Raw genomic sequence first — 13,363 nt, forward strand, 5'->3', positions numbered from 1 at the left:
AATACATCCCTGAAATATCATGCTACATGGCACTATAACGATTTTGGCCTCATCTCTCAATAGTGAAGAATCACTTAAAAAACTAAAATAATTATCGGATCCAGATGCGGATTTTCGCCAATATCGAATCAATTCGTCCTTGTGACACACCCAACCTGTCCACCAAGTTTCGTCCGAATCCGTCCACAACTTTTTGAGATATCCTGTACACAGAAAAACAAACAGACAGACAAACAGAAAAGGGTGAAAACATAACCTCCTTCACCTTTGGTGGCAGAGGTAATAAAGAGAGTTTGAGCAACCAAGTGTACACTTTGTTTATTGAGGGCAGGATGGTTCTGCTGTCCACACGCAAAAGGTGCAGTCCAGAACCCAGGTAATGTATGTATATTCGAAATATATTCAAAGTTGCCAGGGTCTATTTATAGCTGTAGTTACGCTAGTTAATACAAGAAGAGAAAATGAGAGGGGCATCACAAACGGATTTATTATTACCGCCATCAACAGGTGTCACGAGGCCAGTTGCTGATTGTCTTTGATCTTGTCTAACCTCCCAAAGATTTGGAAGACCGCCCGATTCTGGGAAGACAAAGGGGAGTAAAACGGCAGGATAACATTTAACCCTTGGGGTTCAGGAATTCCTTGATACACCTGCTGGGATTAAGGATGAATGTTAAGGTGTTGCACCTTCCATATTGGGTGCCAGGATCCAAGGGACCGACGGGAGTCCCTCGGTCGATGGTCAATGGTGACAAACTGTGGGTTGGGGGGTGAGATGACCATAGTGTAGACGTGTATGTCATACCAAATGCCTGAAATATTGGTCCTCGTTTAAAGATGGGTGCTCTAAGAACATTTCAAAGTGGTTCAAATCCCATACGTGCAGTTTCAATATGTCTGATTGCCGTGATGTCCTTGTCGTCATGCAACATGACATTAAATATACACATCAGAGATGGGGAATCCCCCACCATTGAAAAATAATTGAAATCAGAAAAGCGGTTTTCCATTTATTACAAAAAACATTTTTTTCAAGATGGCCGCCCCAGTCGGCCATCTTGTTTTCAAGATGACCGCCCCAGTCGGCCATCTTGGATCCGGCCACGCCCAAAATCAACCGCCATTGAAAAATAATTGAAATCAGATAAGCGGTTTTCCATTTATTGCAAAAAACATTTTTTTCAAGATGGCCGCCTCAGTTGGCAATCTTGGATCCGGCCAAGCCCAAAATCAATAAGGTTCTTCCTTTTCAGGTGGTACATGTGTGACCCAAATTTCAAATCGATATGGCGAACAGTTTATGAGTTATTGCACTCACAACTATAAATGTTGACGCCCAGCCAGCCGGATGGACAGCCGGACGGACGGACGGATGGATGACCCGGGTGACAACAATATCCCCCTTCCACCACGCGGCGGGGGATAAAAACCAGGGCAATTAGTCAAGCAATACATGTCCCAAGCTCCCATACCACGGATAAACCTCAAAGATTAACTGAATGAGAGTATAGTGTTAGTGGGGCTTGTAGGATACCCGACAGGTATGCACACCCACATATAAGCCGTCTAACCTGGATTCGAATCCCGACCCTGCTATAAACTGTCATCCCAGGGTGATTCATAATTGTGTGTGCCGTCCCTCGGATGGACGTTAAACTGGGCGTCCGGTCTGCCAGCATTAGTTGGTGGACGTTAACCATCCCACGATGTCCTTCTCTATCGGCGAGTTATCGCCGGCAATCTGAACAAATTACAAACTCCTCTCCAAGCTCTCTCTCACCAAGCCTGGCAATTGGTATGCATGGCAAGATTGTCAAGTACCCTCAACGTGTTTTTAGCGAGGTCTTTGTGCTGTGGCGGACTGAAAACGAGTTGATGATGATGATGATGATCATGATGATCATTTTACTCCTGTTGATTGTGCTTTTCTAATTCTATTATTGTCTTCTTCATCTTAATGAGAGTTTGTCGAAATCGCAGAGTGAGAAAAGTTCAAACATCGACAGCAAGAGAACAAAGCTCTTCCCTTTGAGGCAAACGGTCGCATACAAAGCTGCCCGGGATGTAACACAAATGTGCCATCGTTCATAACAATTAAGATGCTTTACCTATCCTAATATATTAAATAAAGTAATTAAATGTCACGGTCACTTGGAATCGTCGGTGTGACCTACGCGTGAAGGAGAGTGTGCATTTTCATTCTTCACATCCTCTTGTCATTGTCCCTTCCTCATATTCTTCACTTGGCCAAAAGAGAGGAGTAGGATATGATTTGGATGACTGCCGCACCAAGGAGAGGGATTTGAAGGTGGGAAAACAGGACTGCTCCCTGTCCCTTGTTGCTGCGATCTCGTTACCTTTTGATATATCGAGCTGAAAAGAAACAAACGTCCATTAGAATCGTTATTAGGAGAGAGAGAGAGAGAGAGAGAGAGAGAGAGAGAGAGAGAGAGAGAGAGAGAGAGAGAGAGAGAGAGAGAGAGAGAGAGAGAGAGAGAGAGAGAGAGAGAGAGAGAGAGAGAGAGAGAGAGAGAGAGAGAGAGAGAGAGAGAGAGAGAGAGAGAGAGAGAGAGAGAGAGAGAGAGAGAGAGAGAGAGAGAGAGAGAGAGAGAGAGAGAGAGAGAGAGAGAGAGAGAGAGAGAGAGAGAGAGAGAGAGAGAGAGAGAGAGAGAGAGAGAGAGAGAGAGAGAGAGAGAGAGAGAGAGAGAGAGAGAGAGAGAGAGAGAGAGAGAGAGAGAGAGAGAGAGAGAGAGAGAGAGAGAGAGAGAGAGAGAGAGAGAGAGAGAGAGAGAGAGAGAGAGAGAGAGAGAGAGAGAGAGAGAGAGAGAGAGAGAGAGAGAGAGAGAGAGAGAGAGAGAGAGAGAGAGAGAGAGAGAGAGAGAGAGAGAGAGAGAGAGAGAGAGAGAGAGAGAGAGAGAGAGAGAGAGAGAGAGAGAGAGAGAGAGAGAGAGAGAGAGAGAGAGAGAGAGAGAGAGAGAGAGAGAGAGAGAGAGAGAGAGAGAGAGAGAGAGAGAGAGAGAGAGAGAGAGAGAGAGAGAGAGAGAGAGAGAGAGAGAGAGAGAGAGAGAGAGAGAGAGAGAGAGAGAGAGAGAGAGAGAGAGAGAGAGAGAGAGAGAGAGAGAGAGAGAGAGAGAGAGAGAGAGAGAGAGAGAGAGAGAGAGAGAGAGAGAGAGAGAGAGAGAGAGAGAGAGAATTGAAACTAGCAAATAAGATGGTTGGGTTATGAAAGGTTAATCCATCCACTGGGACCATACTCTGTGCAGAGCGTTGGTGCTGCCGAAGCAGTCTCCTTGGCTATTGGGCACAACACAGGATGGGTCACCACTCCGACACAGGATACCAGCAAGCTGGCACTCATTTTGCCAACCTCAGAAGGATGACAGGCCGAGTCAAGAAAGGTTAATGGGGGTCATAAAGATCATGGAGTAGAGCTGGGGATAAGAGATGGTGGCACACTGCTTGCTTGAAGCCCTGGAGGGAAGAGTGAGACAGACTAACATCATTCTGTATGGTGGTTTCCTGGATGGGAGACGTGAGGAATAAAAGAGGTGAAATGCGCATTCCACCTGGAATTTGGATGTTCCACAAGGAGGGGTCACTGGAAGGACACAAGCATCCTCGAGTAAATAGGGAGGGTCGTGGAATCGTTAGATAGAAATTCCCTCAGTGTGATCAAATTGCATTTGCAGATTTTGGTGTGAAAACACAGGTGTATTTCTTGTTCATTACCCTCGCCGAAGGAGAGGGTACATTGCATTTGGGTCCGTTTGTTTGTCTGTCTGTCTGTCTGTCTGTCCGCACAGAACTTTCGTGCTTTTCTCCACAACCGCTTGTCAGATTGAGACAAAATTTTCACCATTGGTGCGACGACTCATGCAGAATGTTTTAATGATAATTATTACCTCATAGGTCACGTGGAGTGACAATCATATTGGAAAAATGGGGGGAAAAAACAACTTTGGACCTTTATCGCTGAAACCGCACCGAGGAAAAAATTGAAACTTGGCACGTAGCAAGTACTCCTCATGGGAAATGTGTGATTTTTTTACGACGTCATACCTGCCTTCGTTATGACGTCATAATTGCATTTGTAGAACACTACATCTGATCAGTATGAAAAATTTTTGAGGGTTATCTTGGGATAAAATGGGCCATAGAATAAAAAAAATGATGACGTCATCGGTCACGTGATTCGGCAGCCAAATTGTTTTTTTGTTTTTTTTTAACCTTAAAAAAATCAGAGTGGCCGAACAGATCGAGGTGACCCTTTACAACTAGAACCACCTGTCCATGAGGAACAGACGGTTCATACATATGATGTCATAGGTCACATGGTTTTGCAGCCATATTGTATTTACCCTAAAACCGATAAATATACACCACTCAAAAGAAGTCCTGGTGAGGGTCTGCAATCTCTGATTGCTCTTTTTCTTGTTATTTCTTGCAACTTGAAGTATATACATTCCTTCATTTTCCACATAAAAATCTCATACAGCCTGCCTCCTTCCCTCTACAGTGAATCAAGAATCTAAACCAACCCCACCCATCACTCCCCCCATATCTCACATGATCTTGGATCTCAAACCTGTTCCATGCTTCCAATTCAGCCATATCTCCATATATCTCGTCATTTCCCCTAACGTCCCATCTCGTCCATACCCCCGGCTCCCATCTCGTCCATACCCCCGACTCCCATCTCGTCCATACCCCCGACTCCCATCTCGTCCATACCCCCGACTCCCATCTCGTCCATACCCCCGACTCCCATCTCGTCCATACCCCCGACTCCCATCTCGTCCACACCCGCGACTCCCATCTCGTCCACACCCCCGACTCCCATCTCGTCCACACCCCCGACTCCCATCTCGTCCATACCCCCGACTCCCATCTCGTCCACACCCCCGACTCCCATCTCGTCCACACCCCACCCCCGACTCCCATCTCGTCCACCCCCCGACTCCCATCTCGTCCACCCCCCGACTCCCATCTCGTCCACACCCCCGACTCCCATGTCGTCCACACCCCCGACTCCCATGTCGTCCACACCCCCGACTCCCATCTCGTCCACACCCCCGACTCCCATCTCGCCCATACCCCCAACTCCCATCTCGTCCATACCCCGACTCCCATCTCGTCCATACCCCCGACTCCCATCTCGTCCATACCCCCGACTCCCATCTCGTCCACACCCCCGACTCCCATCTCGTCCACACCCCCGACTCCCATCTCGTCCACACCCCCGACTCCCATCTCGTCCACACCCCCGACTCCCATCTCGTCCACACCCCCGACTCCCATCTCGTCCACACCCCACCCCCGACTCCCATCTCGTCCACCCCCGACTCCCATCTCGTCCACCCCCGACTCCCATCTCGTCCACACCCCCGACTCCCATGTCGTCCACACCCCGACTCCCATGTCGTCCACACCCCCGACTCCCATCTCGTCCACACCCCCGACTCCCATCTCGCCCATACCCCCAACTCCCATCTCGTCCATACCCCGACTCCCATCTCGTCCATACCCCCGACTCCCATCTCGTCCATACCCCCGACTCCCATCTCGTCCATACCCCCGACTCCCATCTCGTCCACACCCCCGACTCCCATCTCGTCCATACCCCGACTCCCATCTCGTCCATACCCCCGACTCCCATCTCGTCCATACCCCCGACTCCCATCTCGCCCATACCCCCAACTCCCATCTCGTCCATACCCCCGACTCCCATCTCGTCCATACCCCCGACTCCCATCTCATTCACACCCCCAACTCCCATCTCATCCATACCTCAAACTTTCATCTTGCCATTGCACCAGTTGTAATATTATCCAAACCTCTAACTTCCCTCCTGTCCTTACCTCCAGCTCTCGTCTCAAATCAGCACATACGACCGTCAACTGACCCTGAAGTTTCCAGAGATCCCTCCTTATAGCCACAAGCAGGTAATGAGCATCGTCTGCACACATTCTGCACACAGCATATCGATGACAAACCATTTCAAAGAACTGGCTATTTCACTGAGTTTTCATTTGTAACAACATTTACATATTTTCCACCTAAAATTTTCAAATGCATTTCTCTGAACATCTCATGAGGTTCTCACCGTATTCTCATCAAACACCATGAGACCTCAAGAGAAATGGATTTGAAAAAGGGATTCGAATTTTATTTTGGGGTGTACCCAAGGACAAATAATATTTCCATTATACAAACAGGCATGCATTTTTTATGGTTGATGAAAATTCAAATGATAGCAAATCAAGCTCAGTTTGTGTCGGACATGATAAATAAAGTTGGTGGGACATTCTACAAAGTATCAAATACAAAATTCCTCCATATTTATATTCAAATAGCCATACTTTGTGTGCACACTGCAGCACATTCGGCCAGCTTGTTAATGTAGTCGGCTTACCTGTTCACAGGTCATCAACACACAAAAACATAACAACATAAAACTATAACGGCACTCAGTAGAACACCTAGGCTCACCTCACGTGCTCATTCTGAACAAAAAATAACATCGTTAACTGAACACGCTACGATTATGGCCCACTGCTATTATTGCTCAGATATCCATATTATCCATGTACCCCATGTCACATACATTGCTATGATCTGTAGCTTTAGTGATTACTCGCAAATACAACCCGTCGCTTCGCTGAAGGGGATATTGGGGGAGGGGTGAGAGAGGAGGGAGGGGAGGGAGAGAGAGAGAGGAGAGAGAGAAGAGAGAGAGAGAGAGAAGAGAGAGAGAGAGAGAAGAGAGAGAGAGAGAGAGAGAGAGAGAGAGAGAGAGAGAGAGAGAGAGAGAGAGAGAGAGAGAGAGAGAGAGAGAGAGAGAGAGAGAGAGAGAGAGAGAGAGAGAGAGAGAGAGAGATAGAGGAGAGAGGAGAGAGGGAGGGGAGAGGAAGCAGGAGGGAGGGGAACGTACGAAGGGGGGAAGAGCGAGGAAGGGGGGAGGGGAGGTGGGGAGAGCTATGGCTTACGAAATGTTGCCATACTGTGGGAGGGAGAGACAGAGACAGAGACAGAAAAAAAGAAGAGAGAAAGGTGAGGGGTGGAGGTGTGGTTAGTAAAGGGAATGATAGGTTATGCATAATGACCAAACACACACACACAAACAAACTTATCTCAGGACAGCTGTACACACAATGATACAACAGAGTATATAATGTAATCCACTGCACATCTGCAAAATCTTTGATATCCCAGTTCTAGAAAATTTGTGGGAAAAATGAACCAAAAGTAATCACTGAAAATATGGAAGTACCTACTGCTCACGTACGAACTAATGATCCCATCGAGCGTGAACATCGAAAACAAAGTGTTGCGACCAGATATCATACTTAGGTACAAAAAAAAGAGAAGAAGGCATTGTTGATTGAAGTGTTAATATCAGTGATTTGGGACTAAAAGACGCAGAACTCAAGAAAATGACCAAATACCAAGAACTCAAGAAGTGAGAAGTTCCTGGAAGCCGAAGAATGCCAAAGTTGTACCAGTGGGAGCTGGATCAACAGGAATGATGACAAAGAACCTCGCAGTGATATTAAACATCGGGGCAGTACCCCTGGGCGTTCATCTGGTAGCGGCTGGATAAGATAACTAGGCAACCTCTGGGAGGCATGGACGACCCACAGAATATATTGTTACGAATCTACTGCCCACCCAGCGTGCGAACAGCCGCTTTAGCCAATGGCGGCCGTCTCGCCCACCGGATGGACAATTCAGTCGCGACCTTCCGGAACAACGCCGGAAACCAGTCACGGGTGTGCTCCAAGCGCACACCACGGCCTAGTCAACACTCTACCCACGCGCGACAGGGTCAATCGCCGAATTATCGATATACCTAAGAATTCGCACAGGCAGACTACCGAGAGACCGTACCTCAGCGAGGTCTGCTTGGACACGAACCGCTTAAGCGGTTCGTTCCGTTCTGGGATAACCGAGCGGTGTATTATCGCGAAACCTCGCTGGACCCAATTATTTTATCGGCTATTAAAAAGCCCGCTATTATTCCGAAAGCAAGATAGCAGTTCAATTGGGGAAAGAGGACACAACGAATGGGTTAACATTCACACAAGGACATTTATTACCATAGCACGTATGCAGGCATGAACGTATACAATTAGGCAAGGCAAAAACGCATGCATTTATGCAAGGCAAAGAAAAGCAATGCAATCAACAAAAGCACGACAAGAACTACAACCGTTGTCGATTTATTGTGTACAATTACTTAAACAGGTTTACTTAAGGACACGGCGCCACATCTCTCATACGAAAACCCCGAAAAGAAAAAGAAGGAAAACGTGACCGTGTGGTGATTTCCTGGGCTCCGTCCTCCTTCGCCTGTTCTCGTCACGACCGACCCAGAGAGCCCTCGGTCCGGAGCGCCACCTCGCTCACGAGAGAGAGAGAGAGAGAGAGAGAGAGAGAGAGAGAGAGAGAGAGAGAGAGAGAGAGAGAGAGAGAGAGAGAGAGAGAGAGACAGAGAGAGAGAGAGAGAGAGAGAGAGAGAGAGAGAGAGAGAGAGAGAGAGAGAGAGAGAGAGAGAGAGAGAGACAGAGACAGAGAGAGAGACAGAGACAGAGAGAGAGACAGAGACAGAGAGAGAGCAATTCTCCTCGGCGCTCGTGTTCCTGGTGACGACTCTCCCACTCTTCTTTTCCGCGCTCGCGTTCCTCCTTTTTATACCCACGCCCCACCCCTCCTCAACTCCCACCCTTCCTTCCAGAACATGCGGGAAACTTCCAGAAGGAAGCGTTTTCCTGCCAAATTAGGGACGCGCGCCGCCGCGGTAGTTGTCTTTGTCCCTCGCAGGGTGAAATCCACCATGGAGACGCCATTCGTTCGGGGGAGGGGGGGGACGGGGGCCGCCTGCTTTCCCTCAATGAAGGCCAGGCCTCTGGCAACCGTGTGCTGAGGTAGAAAACGCGGTGGTGGTTGAGGTGGCGTGGTTGTTGTGGTTGGTGGTTGAGGCGATCATGGTTGTTGTGGTTGGTGGTTGAGGTGATCGTGGTTGGTGTTGATCGTGGTTGTGGTCAAGTGGTTGGTCCAAAATAACGACAGCAAAAGAAAAACGGCTAACTCAAAGATCAGAGCCAGGGTGACACGAATAAATCCCATTAAACAACGGTGGGGAAATCTAACTGAACACGGACTTATCGGCATAACTGAACTAAGGACCTATATGGTGTTCTGCGAATTTCCACAGCCGTAACAATATAATGGAGAAGAAAGTAAATACCGATGGATGTTTTTTTTTAATGCCACAAACAAACCTTGGTATATCACGGGTGATAAAGGTTGTGGTCAAGTTTCATCGAAATTGTGTGTGTGGCTTCAGACAAAAGGCAAATACATATTTTGGGGGCAACCTCCCCGTAGAACCCCTGAGACCACAATTTTATTTTTTTATGTTGTGAACAAACTTTAGTACATCATGGGTGTTGAAGATGGTGGTCAAGTTTCAACGGAATTGTATGTGTAGTTTTGAAGAAAGCAAATACATATTTTGGGGGGCAACCCCCCTCCCCCCAATTTTTTGAATGTCCTGAACAAACTTTAGTACATTACAGGTGGTGAAGATGGTGGGAGAATCTTATTGGACATGTACGTGTAGTTTTGGAGAAGAAAAAAAATACATATTTTGGGGGGCAACCCCCCCCTTAATCCCCCTTAGAGCAGATTTTGCAAATGTCCTGAACAAACTTTGGTATGTCATGGGTGATGAAGGTTGCAATGAAGTTTCATCAGAATTGTGTGTATCGTTTCTGAGAAGAAAGCAAATACCTCTTTGGGGGGCAACACCCCCCCCCCACACTCGTAATCTCCCTCCATAGACTCCTTCAGGCCCCATTTTGTATGCCATCACAGGTGATGAAAGTTGTGGTCAAATTTCATTGAAATCAAATGTGTAGTTTCTGAGAAGAAGTTGCAAGTATTTGTGGACGGACAGACGGACGACGCGCCATCCCATAAGCTCCTGGGAACCACTTTACAGGTGAGATAAAACCATCCCTGGGAATATTATTACAAACGAACTACAGTTGGAAGCTGTCCGGGGTTCAGCGATGATCCTAAAGAGATCCCTCAGCACAAATCTTTGAGAACAGAAAACTTCACATCTTGGTCCATGAATCGTGACCCCCTTATCAAAATGAAGGGGGATACTTTGAACCCGACCTGGGAGGACTCCATTCCACATTCTGAAACCCGCATATGTAGATACCAATCAACGACACACACACACACACACGCGCACACGCACACGCACACACGCACACACGCACACACGCACAATGAGAGCTGTGGTGGAAGCATTCAGAACCAACAGCTCGTACATACAGTGACCTTTGCACCCCTCCAGTCGGCTCTGAATCTGATTCGCACATGCTGCAGTCCTCTCAACATGGGTGAAAGTTGGGGGACCAGGGGTAGGGTGGGAGAGAGAGATAGAGGAGTGGATCGAGAGGGGGAGGGTGGGGGGGAAGGAGAGGGGTCGGGGTCAGAAAGAGGGATAGGGGTGGGAGAGAGGGGGTATTGTTGGGAGGGAGAGGGGCGAGGGATTCCGGCAGATGTGACGCCCAGTTTATCGTCCATCTGAGAGACGACACGCACAGTGATGAATCACCCAGCCTACGCTACGAAACGCCGGGAGGACAGTTTAGAGCTGGGTTGGGATTCGAATCCAGGCTACACAGAGTGAGCATTGCATACCTCTCGGCTTTCCTGCCATAATGTGGCAATTCCTCACTAAAATTTAATCGGCTTGTTCTTGTCACCTAACCAAGTCATCCACAGAGTTCCATCCTTATTGTCATGTATAACTTTTTCAGAAATCGTGCTATATATCATTTTTGGCCCGATCTCTCAATGGTGAAGAATCAGTTAAAAAAAATTCTCGGATCCAGATTCAGATATTCAACAAAATCTAACCAATTCTTCCTCATCACACAAACAACATGGCCACCAAAAATTCGTCCAAATCCGTCCACAACTTTTTGAGATATCCTGATCACAGACGGACAGACAGGGATGAAACCATCACCTACGCCCACCTTCGGTGACGGAGGTAAAAGCACGACGGGTCCTGTTCGGAAAACTTAACTCTGATATGGTGGAAGCAGCAGCCGTAGATTTAACCGACACATGTAACAATCCTCGAACCAGAAGCGATTCGTACAACTTTACAACGAACAATTCAAACGATCGATGTACTGTACATGCATGATTCACTTATGAGTTGCATGAAGATAACATGCACTGCAGTTTGTTCGGAATGTGGATGATATTATATATAACAAGTGGATGATAAAATGTGACAATTATAGCAAGACCTTATCGATGGAAAGAAAGTCAAAGTTCCAACATTTGTTATGCATCTGAGTTGGCACAAATGAGTTGTTAACCATACCCTCTTTCGGTGCAGACACGCTCTAAGTGACCGTAGAGTTCCTGCAGGTCCTTCTGTCCTGCTTCCAATGTCAGGAGAACCTGTACCAGGCATCAAGCAAACGCAAGCTTATGCCAATGCCGTGACAACCTTTCTATGCTACTTGTGCACTTCCTCTGCTAAAGAAATCCCATTAGAATAATGATACTAATGCTCCTTGTGTCGTTCAAGTTATTCGATTATTTAATCGTTCTTTTTATTCACTCAAAGATGTGTGCAAAACATAAAAGAGCTGCGGATGATTCGATCATGGTGTTTAAAGTTAGGAAATAAAATGACGTTTTCCTTCTTACCAACCAGGCCGCAGAGTTGATCTTGTGGCTTTTCGTTGTTGATCGTAGCATGGCTTTGGCAATCGCTAAGGTCTCATTCTAGAACAATAAATAAACCACAAACATTATTTTTGGCAAAAACTACACATCTCCACCCAATATACTGGAAATTTAAGAACAATCCATTGTTGATATGGTAACAGCTCAACTTGTAACGCTACGGCAAAAATATTTACACATTTCCGGTGATTACGGGACATACATGCAAGTCCACAAAACGGGAGACCCTCCTGGACTCCTCACCTGCCAAGATGCAAGTCTTTTCAGGGTCATCACGATGTCCTGCGCTGCCATTTTCAAGCAATTTAACTTTGCAGATCTTCTCGATGAAGATATGGAAGTGAGCCTGGAAGCAGTGGTGGACGCGGCTACACCTGCGGGCCCCGGCCCCGACACTTGCGATCGAGGCCGGTGGAGGTGGTTTTGATCATTTTGAGGAACACTGAAGCTTTCGGCATGCATTCTTCGGTGTTGTGTCTTTGGCGACTTATTTATCCATGTTTCCTGAGCGTAACAAGAACCTCTGGGTGGCTTCGAGGTACTGGTGCACTCCTGCAGCTGGTGGTTTTGACTCGGAGGAAAGTGAGGAATGTTTCTGATATTTTTTACATCCAAATAAGCATCATTGTGCCACATCTGACTATGAGAAGGTAAGGACCGTGTGTCGAGAAAGTTTTCATCGACGGCTGGCATGACGTCTTGAGACATGCCAGACGTTTGTACATCATCAACAAATGAATTTTCCACTGACATTGAACAGCTGCTTTGTTTAAGCCATGCATCACTCGGGAACACTTCCTTGGTAAAACGGACATTTTCTTTGTCGCCGCCCTTATTCTGTTCGAAGAGAGAGGCTAATTGAGGTTTTGCATTTTCACTCAAACCTGATCTCCAAGTGGTTCCTGGTAATTTTGTGGTTGAGGGTACTACACTGGTGTTATTGGTTGATTGAGTTTCCTTCAAAACAAGTTTTTTCCGAACAACACGAGACCTGTTTTTAATCGCAGGGTTAATATGATGCAGATGTGGATTGTAATCTATAGCATTTCTATGCTTGTCTGTAATTCGCTCTGGCATAGCATTACCTTGAGCTACACAAGGGTTCGAGACATCAGACGGAATGCCATTCGATGGTGTTTGCGTAAGTGTATCATCCGCCTCTGCATTTGCAATTGCGGATGAATGTCCACTGGTGAAACCTTCACGGAAAGCTGGGATGTTTGAATGAGGTGGACCGTCTTCTTGTGGTGTCTCCATTGCCTCTTCATCATTGCTTTCTCTTGGTGAGTGTAGTTGCGATGAGTGGATCACTGGACTCTCGAGGCTGAGACTTTGCGAAGATGCCATCCAGGAATCCTGGATCTGTTTGATGAGCTTCATCCGATTCAGAGCCTTGGCATCGCTGAGTGATCCTGCAGAAGGTTGGCTCCGAACCTCGTGGTCCTGCTCTTGAACCTGCACAGTAAAAAATAAAGTCGATCATTTGCAGTAGATTGCAAAGGCAGCCCTTTGATCAAATGATGCAAATAGCTCTTGAGCATCAAAGTAAGAAACAAGCATGCAATCGCTGTTTAAT

The 13,363-nt window shown here is 47.0% G+C and overlaps 1 protein-coding gene across 3 annotated transcripts in view; it reads right to left on the minus strand.

The window, feature by feature from the left end:
• Positions 1-302: 302 nt before the first annotated feature.
• The window catches only part of LOC147027384 (uncharacterized), a 50,644-nt gene continuing 37,583 nt past the window's right edge, over positions 303-13,363 (minus strand). For all 3 annotated transcript variants that reach the window (XM_085876743.1, XM_085876742.1, XM_085876744.1), the window contains 5 exons: positions 12,031-13,242; positions 11,749-11,826; positions 11,417-11,496; positions 5,859-5,967; positions 303-2,373 (listed from right to left, as the gene is read on the minus strand). In XM_085876743.1, the coding sequence (XP_085732869.1) occupies positions 2,197-2,373; positions 5,859-5,967; positions 11,417-11,496; positions 11,749-11,826; positions 12,031-13,242 (1,656 nt within the window). In that variant the 3' untranslated portion in view covers positions 303-2,196. The remainder of the gene's footprint in view (positions 2,374-5,858; positions 5,968-11,416; positions 11,497-11,748; positions 11,827-12,030; positions 13,243-13,363) is intronic.

This window comes from Eptatretus burgeri, chromosome 4 (assembly GCF_056783735.1).
Source record: "Eptatretus burgeri isolate ZD-2024b chromosome 4, Ebu_testis_v1, whole genome shotgun sequence".
NCBI classification, from domain to species: Eukaryota; Metazoa; Chordata; class Myxini; order Myxiniformes; family Myxinidae; genus Eptatretus; species Eptatretus burgeri.